We start from the raw sequence: 20,029 nt of genomic DNA, 5'->3' as shown, positions 1-20,029 counted from the left end.
ATACAAAGTTCCCAAAAGTGGGGTAGAAGCAGGAACCCTCACAACATTTGCAAATTATTTAGACGAATACTTGCAGTGTCACTTGGGAATGGGTCAAGTGCTGGAAACTGAGACTATATCGTAGTCTGCTGGTACATGGGTGACCAGTACAGACATGATGGGCTGAAGGGCCACTTTATGCTGATGTTGTCCTTCTCTGATGAAAATTTCAGCATTTATTCGGAGGCAGTAACCAACAGCACCTTCTCAGCCGGAAAGCGCTCTGTGAAACGGGGGATGCAGTATTTGTTTTTGTGTTGAATTTAGTCGACTTACCGCTGGGGGCCATCGCGCCTTTAAGAGCCTGGCCTAACCGCGCCTTTAAAATGACGCCGAGCTCTGTGACAGCCAATAGCAGACGGTGTTGGTGTGATGCTCCAGTTTGAAATGGCCGAGAGGGATGGAGGTGAAACGTTGGTGGATAAGGCGAGAGAGTAAGTACGGTCCGGTGCACCGGAGCCTCCTCCCCGGGGAGAGGGACACAGCCCGCGGCAGCTCCCGCTCGGATACATCGCCCTGTTACTGTATCCACTTTGTATCCACATTGTATCCGCGTGGGAGCTCGCGCATCCCTCTCAGCGCTGGCAGCTTCTGGTTCGAGTCAGGGTTCCCCGCCCCGTCCTGCTGTCGTTCAGGGCTCGGGAAACTGTTCCTTCCATGTCAGGAGCATGTCCTTCGCAATTTTGATTTGTTTTGATTTATTTATTTACTTATTGTTTCTAAGTGCAGTGAAAAGCTTTGTTTGCGAGCAGTGCAGGCAGACCATAGGAAGCAAGGACATACAGATCTTCGAGTGAAGAAAAAACTGAGGCATATAGGTTACACCACACAGGACGTGTGCTAGACAAGATGAAGATGAACAAGATCAAGATCAGCATAATTTGAAGTTGGAGAGACCATTCATCAGTCTATTAAGGGCTGGGAAGAAGCTGTGTTTGAACCTGTTGGTGCCTGTTCAAGCTTCTGTATCTGCTGCCTGACGGAAGAGGTTGTAGGAAAGCATAACTGGGGTGCAATGGGTCTTTGATGATGTTGACAACCTTTCCACAACACCAAGATGTGTAAATGGACTCCATGGATGGAAGGCTGGCTGTTGTGATAGCCTGGGCTGTGCACACAACCTTCTATTTTGGCAATTTCTTATGTTTGAAAGGAAAATAAAATAACCATTGTAGATTCTTTGCCCATTTCAAAGCTGTCTTTTGGCATTGTTTCCCTGTGAACAGAAATCAACATTAAGTCTTTCAGGGAATACTTAAATTTGAGTAGGAGCAGGGCAATTGGCCTTTCCAGCCTATTTTGCCATTCAATATGATGGCTGGTCATCTTACTCAGTGTCCTGTTCTTGATTTCTTCCCCCATACTCTTTGATCCCTTTAGCCCTAAGAACTGTATTTAATTCCTGCTTGAAAGCATTAAACGTGTTAGCCTAAACCACTTCCAGTGGCAGCAAATTCCACCGGCTCACCACTCTCTGGGTGAAGAAATTTACCCTCATCTCAGTACCTGTATCTCTTTTCAACTCAGTCTGTGTATACTTCAACTGGTGCTGGACTCCCCAGTCATCAGGAAAATTGTTCCTGTGTTTAAGCTGTCAAATGTGGTAGATTTCAAAAGAGCAAATTGCTGGTTAATTTTGAATTATATTTTGTTCTAATGATTCAGATAATGAAGCTGAAATGAATGTTCTGGGTTGGAAATGCACATTGATAGAGCTCTATTCGCTTTCATCTAGATCAGGAAATTTGTTTTGATCTGGATTGAATTTGCCAGAGCATGTTGTAATTGGCTTGTCAGCATGTTTCCACTTCTGGGACCATTTAGAAGTTATTTAAAAAATAAAGTGTTGAGCTCAACTGAGTTGTGCTCTTGGTAGGTAAGATCATAGAATCCCTAAAGTGTGGAATCAGGCCATTCGGTTCAACAGGTCCACACTGAACCTCTGAAGAATAACCCACCCAGACCCATTCCCCTACCCTATTACTCTACACTTACCCCTGATTGTGGGAGGAAACCTGGAACTCCCTCCCTAACAGCACTGTAAACACATCTTCACAACTGACTGCAACTTTTCAAGAAAGCAGTAGGAGTGGGAGTTGCCCTTCCAGCCTGCTTCGCCATTCAATATGATCGTGGCTGGTCATCTTACTCAGTGTCGCATGCAGACACAGAGAGAATGTGCAAACTTCACACAGACAGGGGCTGGAATTGAACCCGGGTCCCTGGTGCCGTGAGGCAGCAGTGGTAACCGCTGAGCCACCTTGCTGCCCAGCACAACAACTTGTATGTCAGCACCCAATCCGCTATCTTCGATTATTTATTTCCTCCATCACTGGCAGCAATGTGTAGCATCTACAAGATGCCCCACTGCAGTAACTCATACAAAGCTCCTTCCAAACATTGACCTCCTGTTTTAAAAAATTCTCAAGGTCAAGGACCAGGCTCGCAGGAAAGTAGTCTGACACAGAACAAACAGCCAAGAGGCGAGTCTGCTAGAATATAAGTGTTTTATTCCCCGCAGCGTCGCCACAACCAGGTCTCGTACTTACAACGGGTCTGGTTTATACTCACTCTACGTGTTACGGGAACTGGGAGCCGTCAGTTCTCGTAGAGTGGTTGCCAACAACCCACGCTCGGCGGTTAAACGCAACCCCGGAGCAGACTCTACCGAACTGGAGACTTTTCCAGCTGATATACTCTTTTCGAGATCTAAACATTCATGTGAACAGCAGAGCAAGGCTGAAAAACACATTCCATTCTGGTCACATACAGATAAGAAGATTCACACGGGAAGGTGTGTAATAAGATTCACACGGGACTAAGCGACACCTTCCATTTTCGGTTAGATTCACACATGTATTGGGACACAATTTTAACCCTTTCACCACATTCCACTGCTTGGCCCAATACATGTGTTACATTATGATTCACACATGTATTGGGACATAATTTTACACCACACCTCCACTGGAAAGGTGCAGCAGGCACATAGGAACACCACCACCTCCCTTCTAAAGGGATGCACTATCCTGTCACAAATCTGGTCCTTTTTTTAAACTAAAAACTCTTCCTTGGCTAAAGGATACTCTGTCCTTGATTTTTGTCAGAGGGGTAATGAACTGGGGCAGGCTCCAATCAGTCTGGTTTGGTACAGAGATGAAAAGCATTTTGAGACGCCTTTTGTTTATATGTAAACAGATGAGACTTCAGGCCTAAGTGGTCATGTTTTAGAAGTGACCTTTATAAAGAAAACTGAGTGGTCAGCTCTCCAGCTAACTGAGCTGAGCAGTTTTAGTTCAGTCTTGAACTGGTCGGAAGTTCAACAGGGAGCTGTGTGGAAACTCACTCTCTCTCGTTTCTACCCTTCAACTTCAACCTGTAAGCATGTGTTCCATTTGTACTGGTTTTTAAAGGGAATTTGCTTATTGGGACTGTTGTGTATATTCTGAACAGCATAATTAGGCCTAGTTGGATAGGCTGAGTTCTGTATTTTCTTTGTGTTTCATAGAAACATTTATTCACAAAATTACACAATTTTTAAAATCTAATAGTCAACCAAGCTAATATATTCCGGGTAATTCTCACTGTATACTTACCAAAACAAATTGGAAAGTTATGGTCTGAGCTGCCTGCTTAAGAATGGTTTGAGTAGTCTGGCTTAGTTCATAATGATCATAACTTGGAAGCACGTCACTGTTCCTTTATTGTCGCTGGGTCAAAAACCTGGAACTCCCTCCCAAACAGCGCTGTAAACACATCTTCACAACTGACTGCAACTTTTCAAGAGCAATTGGGGATGGGCAATAAATACTAATTCAGTTAGCAACAACAAGCATTGATGAATGAATAAAGAGAAAATTTATCTTTCAAAGCATTTACCCACAGAAGCTCTGTCAAAAGACAGTTGGAAAATACTCATAATGCAGGTCAGGCAGCATCTGTGGAAAGAAAACAGAGTTAACTTTTCCAGTCCAGTCATCTTTGTTCAGGACTGATTGTAGCTCAAAAAAGTTTGGCATATATGCTGAAGATGCGGTGGGGAGGAGTAACTGATAGCTGGAGATGGAACCCTGAAAGAGAGAGAAACATTTAATGTTGGTTGCGAGATGAATATTAACCTGGACAATCTTGCTGCTGTTCAGAATAATGGTGTGAGATTCTTTGCATCCACTGAGCTTGAGAGCCTGAATTAAATGTTTTATCTGAAAGATGGCCCCCTCAGTGGTGCAATACTTTTTCATAGTGCTATGCAGTCTCGGCCTCAATCTGCGCGCAAGCCTCTAGAATAGGGCTTAAAGACATAACCTTTTGACTTAGGCAATTGTGCTATTAACTGAGACGTAGTCTTTGTTGCATTTAAGATATGGCCCTGTCTGCTTCACAGGGGTGTTTATCAGATTGACAAATTACTGAGGGAAATAAATGAAGTTTGAGACATTTTAGAAGCGAATTAAAATTAATATTAAGAGGTGTGGGCATGGAAGTAGAGAATGACAGAGCTGCTTCCCAAGTGAATCACTGTTGACTGTTGTGCTCGTTTATAGCAGCCAATCTGACAGCGTCAGTCACAATTGGCTGGTAAGGTACCAGGAGGACCAGTTCCAATACCAAACAACCCAGATGGCGTCCTTCTTCAAAGACCACAATTTCCCCCCAGACGTGATCGATGATGCTCTCCACCGCATCTCCTCCACTTCCCGTTCCTCCGCCCTTGAGCCCCGCCCCTCCAATCGCCACCAGGACAGAACCCCACTGGTCACCTACCACCCCACCAACCTCCATATACATCAAAGCATCCGTCGTCATTTCCGCCACCTCCAAACGGACCCCACCACCAGGGATATATTTCCCTCCCCTCCCCTCCCCAATCAGCGTTCCGAAAAGACCACTCCCTCGTGACTCCCTCGTGAGGTCCACACCCCCCACCAACCCAACCTCCACTCCCGGCACCTTCCCCTGCAACCGCAAGAAATGCAAAACTTGCGCCCACACCTCCCCCCTTACTTCCCTCCAAGGCCCCAAGGGATCCTTCCATATCCACCACAAATTCACCTGCATCTCCACACATCATTTATTGCATCAGATGTGGCCGCCTCTATATTGGGGAGGCAGGCCGTCTACTTGCGGAACGTTTCAGAGAACACCTCTGGGACACCCGGACCAACCAACCCAACACCCCGTGGCTCAACACTTCAACTCCCCCTCCCACTCCACCAAGGACATGCAGATCCTTGGACTCCTCCATCGCCAGACCATAGCAACACGACGACTGGAGGAAGAGCGCCTCATCTTCCGCCTAGGAACCCTCTAACCACAAGGGTTGAACTCCGATTTCTCCAGTTTCCTCATTTCCTCTCCCCCCACCTTGTCTCAGTCCCAACCCTCGAACTCAGCACCACCTTCCTGACCTGCAATCTTCTTCCTGACCTCTCCGTGCCCACCCCCACTCCGGCCTATCACCCTCACCTTAACCTCCTTCCACCTATCACATTTCCAACGTCCCTCCCCCAAGTCCCTCCTCCCTACCTTTTATCTTAGCCTGCTTGGCACACTCTCCTCATTCCTGAAGAAGGGCTCATGCCCGAAACGTTGATTCTCCTGCTCCTTGTATGCTGCCTGACCTGCTGCGCTTTTCCAGCAACACATTTTCAGCTCTGATCTCCAGCAGCTGCAGTCCTCACTTTCACCATTGCTTTATCTCCTGGTTTGTATTTATGGGGAATGTCTTGTAAAGGAGGTCCGTCTAAAGTATGACGTTTTATGGTCTCTGACCAGCCACTATGGGGAAAATAACTTAACTTTTTCTTCCATTGTAGTCTCCTTAAGGAAGCAGAGGCTGTGAGAAGAATCCATGCCGATAATGAATCTTTATCAGAGGAGGGTGCTGCAGTCGTTCAGCATGCGATTGTGAGTTGCAAATTAATTGTGTCTTTTATTTGCATTCGTGTGAATGCTAAGTCCAAGGGTCAGGTTGAAGGGAGAGTAGAAAATAAGACTAGCGTCAAAAGACAAGCCACGTAAGAAGGTATCAGGAAAGATGACAAAACTTGGGCAGAGACAGAGGCCTTCTAGCAAGAAGGAGGGTTTATTAAGAGAGTTCCAGAGCATCGGGGCAAATCAGCTGAAGTGGGGTAGAGAGTGCTGATACTGTAGGATGGTCCACCAAGAAGAATTAAAAAGTGCAGTTATTCCCGAGGTTTTTTGGGCTTCGAGGCGATTACAGAGAGAGTAAGTGTCACATTGAGGAAATGGAAAATGAAGATAAGAATTTTAAACTCGACGTTGTTCAACCAGGAGTCAGTGTTGTTCAGCAAGCACAATGGTTTTTGGGTGAATAGGGACTGGTGCACACAAGGGCATGACAGCAGAGATTTGGATCACCTCTGCTTTTTAGAAGGTCGAATGTGAGAAACTAGTCAGCAATACATTGAAATAGTCTATTCTAGAGGTAACAACGACATAGATGAGAGTCAAGATCCTTGGCAGTATTTGAAGAAGACCATTGAGTTTATCCAAACTCTGGGACAGCATTTTTCTCTAACCAGTGCCAGCAGAATTGTTCATTGATTGACTCATCATGTCATTGTAGTTTTCAAAGGCTCGCCATGTAAAATTGACTGATATTTATCCACTTGCAGCCATTTATTGCAGTTGTTTATTATATTTGAAACATTTTGAGATCTTTGTCTGTAGGCAAATCATTAGATATAAAGCTACTGTACTGACTGAGGTTCTTCATGCTGCGTTACACTTTATAATTTGTTAGAGATTGTATTTACAATACAGGGACTTTTTTTTTTTACTGTTTCAGGGTTTCCGGAGGAACCAGAAGATGATGTTTCGGCAGCTGAAAACTTGTGCTTTGTTCCTGGACATGGTGAAAACTAATGATGCCAAGGAAATTAAAGAAAGTAACCAGCAGCAAGATATCCGTGAGTCACCATGATTGGGAATAGCCAGAGAAAGGCTGTCCAGTTAAAATGTAGTGATGCCACCTTTTGGGTCTGAAATGTAGTTCTACTGGAGATTTTGTGGGGCCGCCATTATCTGAACGTTCACTGCTGGAGGGGAAAAGTTCCTATAAGTTGTATGTGAGCTTGGCATAGACTTATGGCCAAAAAAGCAAATTTTTTCCCTAACTTAAGTAAAATTCTCTTCTTTATATTCACATCTCTCCATGATCTTGCTGCTCTCTAGTTCTATAACCTCCAGTACTACAACTTCAAAGACCCCTGGCTCCTCCAATTCTTGCTGCTTGCAATTCTCCCAGTTTTCATCATGTTGCCTTCAACCTCAGTTTCCTCCTTTACAACAGCCTTTAAAACTATCTTCTTTCACCAGGTTTTTTTGTCACCTATCCTAATGCTACCTCATTTTCTAAGTCAGGTTTATTTTGCTAATGGCATTCCTGTAAAGTACTTTGGGATGTTTAGGATGAAGGTGTTATATAATTGCGAATTATTGTTGCTTTATAAGTAATGTTTAATAGATTGGTAACAGCTGGGCCAGCCAACGTGCAGCCATGTGTCTTTGTTCACTGACCAGCAGTAGGGTGTACTGCTCTTCAGTCAGTAGGAAATTCTCTTTCCTGCTCCCAGTACAGCGTTCGGCTCACTTTCATTTCCAGCAACTCCTATGTCACTGACACCAGGTAAAACTTGGCAGTTCACCACACTGACTACCTGTATTTTGAACTTTACTGAGGCTGTGGCATATCACTGGGTTAGTCATCCAGAACCCCAGATTCATGTTCTCGGCACCTGAGTTTGAATCCCACCATGATGTGATGAAATTTAAATGCAGTAAAAATCTGGAATGGAAACACTTTTTTTAATCAGCCTGTTCAGATGTCGTATGACACATGTGTGGAGCAAGTGAGTCTTGAAGCCTAGTCTCCCTACTCAGATAGTGTCCCTATCATTTTTGCATGAGAGGCTGAAAATCTGAAATATAAAGCTGTCCTAACAATCAGCAATTAGGGGTGCTATGTTATGCCATCATCCCATGAACAAAAAAAATTGCTTGAGTCAGTCTCTCGGTAGTTTTCTTAATAGATGCTTTTATTGAATTTGCTTATTCACAGAGTGAGCCTTTGTGAATTTCTTTGGGAGGTTGGTGAAGATAGTTTAAGATTCTGCTTCATTTTTTAACAACTCTTAGTGAAATGTAATTTTGTATTTTGGTTGCTTTAGGCTTTTTATGTCAGCGAAATAACCCAAAGCAGTTGGAGGGAGAATGGACACTGAGTGAGACATAGGAAGATTTTAAAAAGGGCATGGTCAGAAAGTCGATTTTAAAGTAATCCATGAAACTGAAAGAGCCTGGACAATACTGGACGGCAATTCTATGTTCCAGCTGAGAACTTTACGTTCATTGTTGTCACAGCGATGGCGGGTCAGCACAGAGCGAGAAATTGGTGGTTGTAGCTCAGTGCTGCTCTGGGTCTGAGGGAGAAAGCAAAGATGGGATGGATGAGCACAAACAAGTTCTTAAGTCCCAAGTTGTTGGGATGAGTGAAAGAAAGTACGGGCAGACCCTCAGTATGGAGTTGGAAGCAAATGGTGGAGGTTGGAGTTACATTGATGGCAATCATTGGTAAAATAGAGCCTGCTGTGACCAGAACATAGCAACACCTGTAAAATGGAAAGGGATATGGCCAATGTTAGAGATGATGGGATTAAAAACTGACGATGAAAAGCTCAGATTGACCATTTTAAAATTTTTACCCTTGTGTTCAAATCCCTCCATGGTCTTGCCTGCACGTCCTTCAGTCTGCCCCCCTACAGTTTTAGAACCCTCGGATTTCAGCATTTTTCTGGCTCTAAACATGCTGATTTTCATGGTCACAGCTATCTAATACAGGTAGTCAATCATTTGTAAGCAATTTTCACATAGGTTACTGAGTTTGTTATGAAGTAAAGCTTAGATATAATGTAATTGTAAATAAGATAAAGTGGGGCAATATATGAGCTGTAACATTGAGAAAGATTCTGAAGCCATTCTGTAGAATGGGGGAGCAGTGGTGGTGGATTTGAAGTGGGGAGGTGTGTAACCCTTACGCTGTGCAATCTCTGGTGGCAATGGTCTTCGTTCTTCCCATGGGCAATGTAGGGAACTCCTGCTCCCTCTCGCTGTCCCTCTCACTCTCCCATTAATATACCTTATTTTGGGAGCTGGTAATCACTGCTGGTTTAATCACCTCTCCGCCAATGACCATGGGCAGCTAGTCAAGATGCCAGGATGACTGTTGCCCCCTTGCCCTCCCTCATCCAAGGGTTAGTTCACCATTCTTTGTGAGAACAAATTTGTTTTATTTCCCCGAACAATGCATTGATCAGAGGGTACATACGGCACTAATTCAATGGCGCACCATGACCCTAGTAATTCTTGACACCTTTCCATTTGCCTTCATGTTGTAGAAGTTTGGAAAGTTAGTTACTGCTGTAATAACTATTAAATGAAATCTCATGCTATACAGTAAATGTGAAGAAAATTCGGTTTTAAAGGGACCCCAATTTCCAACAGACTCTTGAGGTCTCCTGATTTCCTTTGGCCCTTTGTTGTGGGTTGTGACTTCAGCTGCCTGGGCTCTAAACCTGGAATTGCCTCCTTGAACCTCTCTATCTCTCACTGTTCTTATGAGATGCTGCTTAAAACCAATCTCTTTGACCAAGCTGTTAATCACCTTATGTAAGATCTTTTGTAATAATGCTGCTGTAAGGTTCCCTGGGGTGGCATTTTACTGCCTGAAGTTGAATGAGAGGCTGTGCAAGTTATCAGAAGAATGTTGATCCGTTGAATTGGCATGATATTTGGGATAGTGGGTAAGCGGAAGTTGAAATATTTATGTTTGAGAGTTTGTTTCTTTAAACAGAGAAGAAACTGAATGAAATGAGGCAAAAGTGGAAGAGCTTGAAAGCAGAATGTCGAGTGCAGGATGAAGAGCTGCAAAACATCTCGACCATCTTGTGGAAATTCCAGGCGCTAGAGGCAAAGCAGCAAGCTCTGAGGGAAGCCATGAAGTTGTATGAAGCAAAGGTAATCAGAGATTGTTTTACAGGAACAGATCTAGGGGTTTTTAATGTTGGCTGTGGGTAGTTGATGAGTCAGGAGGTCAGTCCAGAGAGTCGAGCACTGAATCTAGGCTGACACGCCCAGGACCTGGATCTCACTGATGACAGTGCTGCACCACCAGACCTAGTTCAAGTTAAATTTCAAAATGAAGCCCTTTTAGCCATGTAGGTTGACATAACTAACCCAATGGAGCAATTTTATAGAAAATAAGAGAGTTTTCCCTGGTGTCTCCACCAATATTAATCACTCGAGCAATATCACTTTTCAAAAAAGAGAGTTCCGATCATGCAATTTCTGGGATCTTGCTGGGTGCGAAGTGACTGTCCCATTTTTCTACTTTGCGACTGTGACTGCATTTCAAAATCACTTCATTGGCTGTAAAATAGTTTGAAACATCCTGTGGTCATGGAGTGATGGTGTCAGGATAGCTGTCCTAAACATATCGCTACAACTGTAACAACTTGTCGTTCCAAAAGATTGTCTTGGAAATTGTGCTGACTATCCTGCCCCATCTCCAATTTACCATGTGGCACCTCGATACTCACTTTGCAGAAATATATCAATGTTAGGAGCTACCCTCCCTTGTTGAGATTCTCTATGAATATCTTTTAAAGTAGTCACTTCACAGGAGCATGATCAGACGTAATTTGACATTGAGCTGCGCAAGGAGAAATTTGGTTGGGTGACTGAAGAGCTTTAGGAAGTTAGTTCTGGAGTTTCAAGGCAGTTTAGGTCAGCCAGTGCCGGAGTGACCTTCCTGTGGGAAGGTGTCTGGCTGTCTGTTTCCAGTTTGAAATCAGATTCCCAGAACCACAAGCTCACATCCCAGTCATATGACTGGTTCCTGATGAAAAGGTTCTGTAGACATGGTCATTGTGTTTAAACTGAGCAGAAGTGTGCCATTCACCATGTCAGTGCCCAAGAATTGGTTCCAGCAAGTTTTGAATAGACCTACTAGTCAAGCAGTTGGCAGATGCTGAAAAGTAACTGGGACCTCACGGAAGAGGCAGTCAGTGTCTCATGCAGTAGTCAGAGTTGGAATTGGATTTTCGTCTGTGTTTTCTGTAATAGAAACACTGACATACTACAGCGTGAAGATTTGAAAGCACCCTGCCAATGCTCAGAGGTAAGAAAACCAAGTTATAAATATGAGTCTTTATGTGAGTGAACTGTAAGTTGACCCTGATTGTTTCTTAGCTGACTTTCTGAAGAAGTCAATCATCTATGCCTGTGAAATAATGCATCATGAAAACCTCTTAAATAGTCTGGCCAGTTCAATTTTTTTTTATTAATCCGGTCACTGCGTTTGTCTGTCTTTTGTGTGAATGGAGCATAAAGCGTAGACCACTTAGATTATTTTGTTGAATTTTTGTTCTGCTGAAGTTATTGTATTGTTAATAAATTGATAAATCTTCTGTTTAAACTACACCCAGTGTGGAGACTTGATTATTTGCAAAATCTGGCATTAAGTTTTCCAATCAGAAATCTACTTAGGAACTATTGAGGTCACTTTTAGGAGTTTTTGAAAGTTTTAACTTTACTGTGTTGCAAATGCAGAGGTAGAAATGCTGATTTGGTTCCACTTGTCTATCATGTGGTGTAACAATGTGCAATGCATTGTGTAATCTGAGCAGCTCAACAGAGATTGCTAATTCATTGTTGTTATCCTTCCTGAAACAGAAGCAGCAGTTGGAAGAGGCTCTTCAACAGAGGAAATTGCAACTTCAGGAGGTATGTTTGTGGAAAATTAGTAGCAGTCTTATATAATTTATACGTGTTCCCTGAAAGGCATTTGGGTGATTAGGACACTCTGGTATTCTTTTCCTAAAATTACTTGGTGTCAGTGCAGAAATGATCAAATTTATTGAATTAAATTTGCTTTATGATGAGATTTGAACTCGCAGCCTCTGGATTGTTAGTCTGTTAACTGTAACTGCTAGGCATGTGCTCCAAGCCTTCGTCTCAGTCTCTGTCAGTTCTGCTGAGAGTTATTAGGAGTTATAACAAACTGAGAAGTCAGAATGGCGTTCAAGCCCCGGTGTTTGTAATTGGAACAAGTGACGTTGTTGCCAATCTTCAAACTCACCTTCTTATTTTATGTCCAGGAACGAAAACTCACTTTGGCAGAAGAGAAAATTAAAATCCAACAGGCAATCGAGGAGTGTTCTTCGTGCATAAGTAGGTGTCACACTTCAATCCAACAGGCAGAACAAGCAATTCAACTCTTGGCTAAGGAAGGAGCTTACAATGAGGGGTGAGAAACATTACATACATTATTCCAATGGTAGGGATTTTGCACAAAATTATGGCTGATACTCCAGTGCAAAACCAATTGAGTGCTGCACTTTTGGCAGTGCCATCTTTCAGATGAGATATTGAAATGAGGCAGTCTGCCTCGTCAGGTTTACATGAAAGATAGCATGATGGTATTTCAAAGAAGCGCAGGGGGTTTAACCCTGTTGCCAATAATTCTCCATCAATCACATGTTATTTAGTCATCATCGCATTGCTGTTTGTAAGAGTTTGCTGCATGCAAATTGACAGCTTTACTTCCTACAATATAGTAGAGGTCACATTACAAAAAGCGATGCCTGTGAACAGTGTTGTAGAAATTCAGGGTCTGTATTATTGATTGGTGCTGATATAATTGGTTATAGTGCAAGTACTAGTTCTGTGGGAGGTGTATCTCACTCAACAAGTGCAGATAGGTTTATAGAGAATCCCAGCAGTGAGGTGGTTTCTGACACTGATATGTTTCTGCAAAGTGGATTTTAATTGTCTGTGGGTTCCCGATAAGTTGGAGATAATGTATCAAGCACAATTTACAGAAGGTATTCTGCTTCACAGCAAAAAAAACTCTTCAACTCAAAATATAACAAATAGGAATCGTCACTAAAACACCAAAGCAAGGTTACTTTTGCAACAAAATGCAGTAAAAGGACCTCAATTAAATAAATTATACCCATAACATCAATCTTAGTCACTTAAAGCAGTAGGGTCTCTAGGTGTGACTGGTAGGATAATTTCACATTCTGATCATGATTGGTGATGTCACTGTATACATAGAAACACAAAGAGCAACAGTAGACCATTCAACCCTTTGACACCTGCTCCTCCAAATGATCATGACTGATATTCTATTGTAACACCACCTCTAACTGATTTTGGAAAAGGTTGAGTTACAGTTGGGTTGTCAGTGAGTTACCATTGTTTCAGTGAGGTAGGATTAACAGTACAGAGTCAAGGAGGTTTCAACAGATCTCCATACTTGGAATTCATAATTCATTAGATCCAATTGAGATTGACAATTTCAGACCATTCGGCTGTAACTATTTCTCTCACAACTCATCCTGCTATGTTTTTGTCTTTAATTTTCAAGTGTGCGCCCCTGTGATTTTCACACACTGTCACGGTTCTATGAGACTGTCAGAAAGCAGTCTGGTATGAAAGTCCTTTCAGTCGCTGAAAACCAAATAATGCTGCAATTTGATCCTCAAGTGTTGATTCCAAAGACCCAACTCTCCCCTCTTGTGCTGACAGTAACCTGGACTACGGACAGGAGAGTTAAGCTTGAGGTGAGCAGATTATTCATTGCTTTGGCCTTTTCCTCCTCGTTTTGTTAAACTAGCTGTGTGTGTGCTGCTACCTTAAACTTCATTGAGGTCTTGGATAGGAATGAGGAAAGGAGAGGGGTGGGGGTGTCAGCTCCAGTTTACATTTCCAATCCTTCTGCTTCACTCAGCTCTCTGATCTGGTGCTGTCATTATTTCTGAGCCCAACACTGAGAATGTGGGTTGACTTCCTCCCTCGCCTCCTTTCATTTCCCTTCTGTCCCTCTCAAGCCCTTGATGTGAGTTAGGATTTGATTGCATTATGTGGCTCTAACAGATTCTGTAACCTGGAGGGAGCACTCCTTCCCTCCCTTCTCTGAGCCAGTCTAGTATAGAGACAGGCCAGACAAATCTTTTTTCTGAGGGAGAGACTGCCTTGTACAAATGGTGGTATTGCTTCTGATAGTGCTTCTGCCTCTTTGAAAGAACAACTTATTACCACCATTGCTATGGCAACTAGGGATGGGCAACAAATGCTGGCCCAGCCAGCGGCACCCACATCCTGTAAATTAATAGAATAAAAGGTGTGTTTATTCCCAAATCCCGTTTGCTTGTAATCTCATTCTCAAATACCTCTGTAAATTAACTCCCTTTTAAAATAATTAATGAAGCTTCCAGCAACTTTTAAGCAAAATGATGCTGATCCCAACTGCATGCTGGCAGAAAACCACACAATGATTTTAAATCTCGGATGCTTGGTTCCTAATCCATTCATCAAACGAAGCATTTTTTTCTCTATCAGTTAGAACAGTTCAGTGTAACGTGAATCAGGGCCAGAGCAGTGTCTCACTCTAATTTTGATAAAAGAGGTTGGCTTGGACCATCTTGAGCTTTTCCCACAGTTGACCTGTGTTTTTAAATTTGAAAGGGTGTGGAAAACAATTTACCAGACGTTGCTGGGTTTTGAAGGTTTGAGCTACAGGTAAACGCTGAATAGGCTGGGACTATTTTCTGTGGAGTGTCAAAGGTGGAGGGTGACCTTGTAGAGGTTTATAAAACTTAGAGGGGCATGAATAAGGGGAACAGCCAAGGTCCTTTCTCAGGGTAGGGAAATCCAAAATTACAGGGCATAGGTTTAGGGTGAGAGGGGAAAGATTCAAAAGGGACCTAAAGGGCAACCTTTTCATGCAGAGAGTGGTGTGTGTATGGAATGAGCTGCCAGAGGAAGTGGTGGAGGCTGGTATAATTCCAACATTTAAAAAGCATCTGGATAGGTGCATGAATAGGAAGTGTTTAGAGGGATATGGGCCGGGTGCTGGCAAATAAAACTTGATTAATTTAGGATATCTGGTCAGCATGGACAAGTTGGACTGAAGGGTCTATTTCCATGCTGTACAACTTTATGACTTTATCAGTAACTATCATATAGCTCAGCTAATCCATATGCAATTAGATTTTCCCTTAATAAGTGAGAATTTAATGCAATACCTTCAAATAAATGGTTGGCATCACAGGAAAAGAGTAGGCCATTCAGCCCATTGAACTTGCTGCACCATCCAATTAGACCAGGGCTCATTATTTACAGCTGCCATTTTTCTGCTCCACCTCCAGATCCCATGATGTCACTAGTCTCCAGAAAACAATAAAATTCCTGTCTTGAAGATGCTCAATGATTGAACATCCACAGCCCTCTGAGATAGAGAATTCCAAAGAATCACCTCTCCCTGAGTAAATAAGTTCCTCCTCCTCTTGATCCCAGTTCTTAAATGGCTGAGCTCTTATCACGAGATTGTGTCCATTGGTTTTAGACTCAACCAGTCAGGGCACACATGCCCACATCTACACTTTATATTTTGAAGGTATCTTGTCATGAGTAAACCCAATAAACTTCCGTTTATGATCAGGCAAATATACTGTAATTTTAATCTCTATAAGCAGCTCTTACCACCTCCTTTCTCCCAGACTAACTGTGCCTTCCTGGACCTATGTGAAATGGATACTGTTGACCTACCAAACCTTACAGCTGAAATCTGGAAACGTTACATGAGTCAAGCCGAACTTTGGGGTGAAATCCAGCAACTGCAGAACAGGTGAGTTCAGACTGTGTTTAAAAAAAAATCAATAGGTCATGAACTGATTAATGTTTGACAGAGCTATTGGATTAGTCCCACTCCAACTGCTGTTTTCCCCATAGCCATGGTGGTTTCTCCCTCAAATGTTTACTCGATTCCCTTTTTAATCGTTAATGTTAAATCCTCATCCATCACCTTATAAGATCTGTGCACCTCCTAATTTCCATATCTTTCCCCGCTCTATAGCCTGTGTCCCCGCTTTCTGTCTCTCTGTTAATTCCCCATTATTGTCCAAATGTTTGGTGAGGTTTATTTATTCTTTCTATTTCATGGGATGTCAGCGTTGGTGGTAAGGCCAGCAATTGTTTTCCATCTATAACTGTCTTTAATTAAATGGTTTGCCGGACCATTTCTGACAATCCAGACACAGCCACATTGCGCTGGTTCTGGAAAAATGCTCGAAAATATTCCATGGTTGACCTTCCTTCTGAAGAAAGACCATATTCTGAAATGTTAACTTTTTGGTTGCTGTTTCTACAGATTCTACCAGACCTGATGAAGAGTTCCAGCATTTTTTTGCTTTTATTTCAGACTTCCAGTATCTGTAGAATTTTGCTTTCGTAATTAAAATAGTGACTCTTGATCCCAGTTTTAAGTTAATGAACTTGCATTTGTAAAGTACCTTTCACAATCTCTATGTCCCAAAACTGGTTGCATCCAAGGACTTGCTATTGAAATGTTGTTGCTGTTACAACATAGCAAGTAGTTTTCCCAGAGCAACCTCCCATAAGCAGTGACGGTGATGAAGACCGGCGTATCTGATTCACTGATGTTGCTTGAGTTCGAGCAGGATATTGGGAGCTCCAGCAGTCTTAATGTACCATGGCAGGAACGAAAATATTTATTTCATTGTCTTTCCCATTAACTCTGTACTCAATGTATACTACCCCCTTCAACTTTCCAGCTATATACCTGAGGCTGAGGTTGGTGCTAATTGGATAGTTCTTTCAAAGGGTCAAAACGGGCATGATGGGTCGAATGGCCTCTTTCTGTTCTGCATGCTTCTAATCAGGGACACTGAAGATTGCACTGAGACCCCCAAGTCCAGCATGAAACAGACAGTGATTCTCCCAATTAAACCTTTGGAATAAAATAATTCATTTTAACCTTTGCATTTTACTCATGAATTTGTGCCATACTTCTGTCCTAACCACTGAATTCCTAGCAAAGGTTTCTGGCTTGTTTCTAGGTATGCCATCGATTGGCTGGAGGACGAACGAAAACTTAAGTTCTTGCAGTTGATTGCTGGCAGTTCCTCAAATATTGTTTGCACATTGTACGTCGAGCATGGTTACCCAGGCAACGGTGAAGTCAAGCTTAGCTCCATTCAAGAAAATAATAAACCTATTGATACAGTAATTAAGGTGAGGATGTACAAGCTAATTCAACTTTTGGTAAACATTAATGATTTGCTTGTTGAACCAATATTCTCCCTCACTCGTACAGGAGCTAATCTCTTGAGAGAGTGGTGCTCTTCATTGCAGTGGCCTTAAGGAATGTTTGTTTTGTCTCTCTGAGGGGTGCGAGTCATATGATTAGAGGAGTTGGTGAAAGTAAGTGTTTCGTGAGTGTGTTTCACCCTCTATACACATACAAGTCTGTTCCTACCTACAAATTTTCTAAGATTAATGAAGGTTATTATTTTATTAATGCTATGATGTAGAGTGTGTGTGATTTCATATTTTCAATGTAATTTATTTTGAATGGATGTTTGCATTTTGAATTGGTGACATATAGGTTTGTGTGTATCTGGGGAGTGTAATGACTAACTTCTAGGTAAATATTCTGTGGACATGGTGAATTCTTTAACAACATCTTGATGGCATAGCTTTCAGAGCTAATGACTGTGTTTTACTTTAGGAGGGTTTATGATTGAATAAGGTAAACAATGATTTCTGTTAGAAAATTCTAGAATTTCTTTTTGAGATTAAGGGTAACACCCATTCCCATCATTTCCAGCTTTGGGGTAGTTCTGCAGAAGTCCTTAGATGAAGATCAATTGTAAAGTAGTACTTATGCTCAAGGAAGATGATTAAACTAGTTTACTTTAGAGGAAGGTGTTTAATTAGTTCCAGACCAGAAGTGTTTGGGAAGAATTATTTGAAGCTGACAGTGTTTTAAACTCAGATGTATGAAAGCTCCAGGAAAAATAAGGCTGTTGGATATTTCATACTGAGTTCGAATCACAGTTAACTTAAGCCCATTGAAGTGTTAGAAAAAGAGATTTTTCAATGGTGTAAGTACTGTACAAGATGTGCTTTTGGGTATTATCAAAGGTGTTTTTCAAGGGATCTGTAAAGGAGTGTTCAGATTAATGGGATTATATCTCTACTGTGTTTTACAAATAAATAGTGTGGTCTATTCTATTTTATTTTCATTTCTTTTTCCTTTTTTATTTTACTAAAATCAAACCTGCAGCATTGTGTGCTTTGTTTCGGAAGAAACCAATTTGTTAGTGAAAACAAAACAAAAATGATCTACCAGGCTGGATTTCGGTCTGGGATTCACTTGTCCAATAGTAATATCATCTGGGATCATAATACTAGTTATTCTGAATTGTACGTTTGCTACAAGCTACATTGTGGTTTAAGGTACATTTAAATCTCCTGGAACCCTCTTCCTGAGGTGTAAGATTTTTATGGATAAATAATGAATGAACAGGTTGTGCCACTGCCACCCCAAGGTTAGAGTTTGGATGATCCTTCCTGATCCAAGCTTTAAAGGCTTTTCTAGACAAGTTCTCACAAGGAACCTAGAGACCGAAACTGAGCATAAACTTGGGAATGTCGTTTGATAGCGTGGGTGTGGGTTTCCTCAAACAGTCTAAAGATGTGCAAGTTAGGTGAACTGGCCATCCTAAATTGCCCATAGTGTTCAGGAATGTGTAGGCTAGTGCCTTTGTCAGGGGAAATGCAGTGTAATAGGATAAGGTCTGGGTGGATTACTATTCGGAGAGTCAGTGTGGACTTGTTAGGCCAAATGGCCTATTTCCACACTCTGTAGGGATTCGATGATTCTATGAATTCCTTTGCTGGTACAACATGGAGTCAAAATGGACCAGGAAGGTCCCACGTTCTGTTCAGCCCTTGCTTCATATGTTAACTATTTGTGAGCCAGAGATTGGTGTGGGGTAACACTGAAATCAGTGTCTCTGAAGGAGAATGATGAAGACACTACCTTCCCAACTCTGCAACTGTGTAGACTGGACAGCTGGATGGGATTGGTCCTGCTTCTTTAAACACCCTTCGCTGCTTAGTATCTGTGTCACAGACAGCAGCTGTAATTCTTAAGGACTGTCCTCACTCTCAGGACCAGAAACACAAGAGAGGTGGGTGAAGAAGCTGCAACACCCGTTTTTCCCCATGCAGAGCCAGAACATTTGTCAGCACCTCTAAGATTTTTTTTTCTCCCTGCTTTGATTTCCGGAGTTGACTTTGTTTATTTCTTCCTCAGCCTCCACAGGACAAGCCCTCGCTATCTAACTGGTTGGAATATCTTAACACCTTGGAGTGTTGGAAAGGTTAAAGTCTCTTTTTTGTTCTTTATTTGAATTTTTATCTGGACTCTGTGAACTCTTGTTAGTTCTCTCGCTCTCATTTTCATTTGTTTCTAATAAATTTTTGTTTATGATTTGTAGTGAATTATTTATTGTTGTGCCCTAATTTTTTAATCTATTCAAGGACCATTTGGTGTCATTGCCTATCCCCACTTGCTGTTGTGAAGGTGATTCCAACATTTAATCTAATGATAACAAAGGAACAGCCAAGGTATTTCCAAGTCGGGAATAGGCGACCTTGGTGAGCATGCAGTGCAGAATGCAAGTGTGTGCTTCCTGAAGATAGTAGTCTCAATCTGGCCTTTACCATCGCCCATAAGCTGGACCACAAGGCTGAGCATACTGAAGCTTGATGAAACATTGGTTATCAGCCTCCAGATTGGAAGCAATCATGCATGTTAAAATGGAAAGATCTTTTAATTTAAATATATTTGAATCCCAAGATATATATTACACATTTTCCAGGATGAGGATTGAGTTTCCATTCTAGTTCTGATTGATTGATTATTGTCAGAAACCACGTAGACCTGTTCAGAACAGTGTGGCATGGCCTGTGCTGTGTGACAGAGTCCATGTTATATATGGCTCGTAGTGTGTGATGGGAACAATGTCAAGGCCATGGCAAGACTGAATCTCAAACAAGAGCGGAAAGAAGATACATCTTTCAGACAATTCAA

At 42.1% G+C, this 20,029-nt stretch overlaps 1 protein-coding gene across 1 annotated transcript; it reads left to right on the top strand.

Moving 5' to 3' along the window:
- Window positions 1-411: 411 nt before the first annotated feature.
- LOC122539761 (uncharacterized) lies at window positions 412-19,426 on the top strand. Its single transcript, XM_043674806.2, has 10 exons — window positions 412-473; window positions 5,856-5,946; window positions 6,851-6,971; window positions 9,914-10,077; window positions 11,794-11,844; window positions 12,219-12,367; window positions 13,493-13,688; window positions 15,627-15,754; window positions 16,986-17,160; window positions 19,250-19,426. Exons 1-10 carry the CDS (start codon window positions 412-414, stop codon window positions 19,319-19,321), a joined length of 1,209 nt encoding a protein of 402 aa, XP_043530741.2. The 3' UTR covers window positions 19,322-19,426.
- The last annotated feature ends 603 nt before the right edge of the window (window positions 19,427-20,029 follow it).

This window comes from Chiloscyllium plagiosum, unplaced genomic scaffold (assembly GCF_037043375.1).
Source record: "Chiloscyllium plagiosum isolate Xiang-an unplaced genomic scaffold, Cpla_swu_hap1 HiC_scaffold_32, whole genome shotgun sequence".
In the NCBI taxonomy this organism is placed as follows: domain Eukaryota; kingdom Metazoa; phylum Chordata; class Chondrichthyes; order Orectolobiformes; family Hemiscylliidae; genus Chiloscyllium; species Chiloscyllium plagiosum.
Note: the sequence above shows the minus strand (reverse complement) of the source record. Positions and strands in the feature narration are given on the sequence as shown.

What these genes read in the sequence shown, in the direction of transcription:
- LOC122539761 (XM_043674806.2), top strand. Translation starts at nt 412, where the DNA reads ATGCTCCAGTTTGAAATGGCCGAGAGGGATGGAGGTGAAACGTTGGTG. An exon ending in CAGTCGTTCAGCATGCGATT is followed by an intron (nt 5,947 to 6,850) that starts GTGAGTTGCAAA and finishes TTACTGTTTCAG; the next exon opens with GGTTTCCGGAGGAACCAGAA. An exon ending in TAACCAGCAGCAAGATATCC is followed by an intron (nt 6,972 to 9,913) that starts GTGAGTCACCAT and finishes TTCTTTAAACAG; the next exon opens with AGAAGAAACTGAATGAAATG.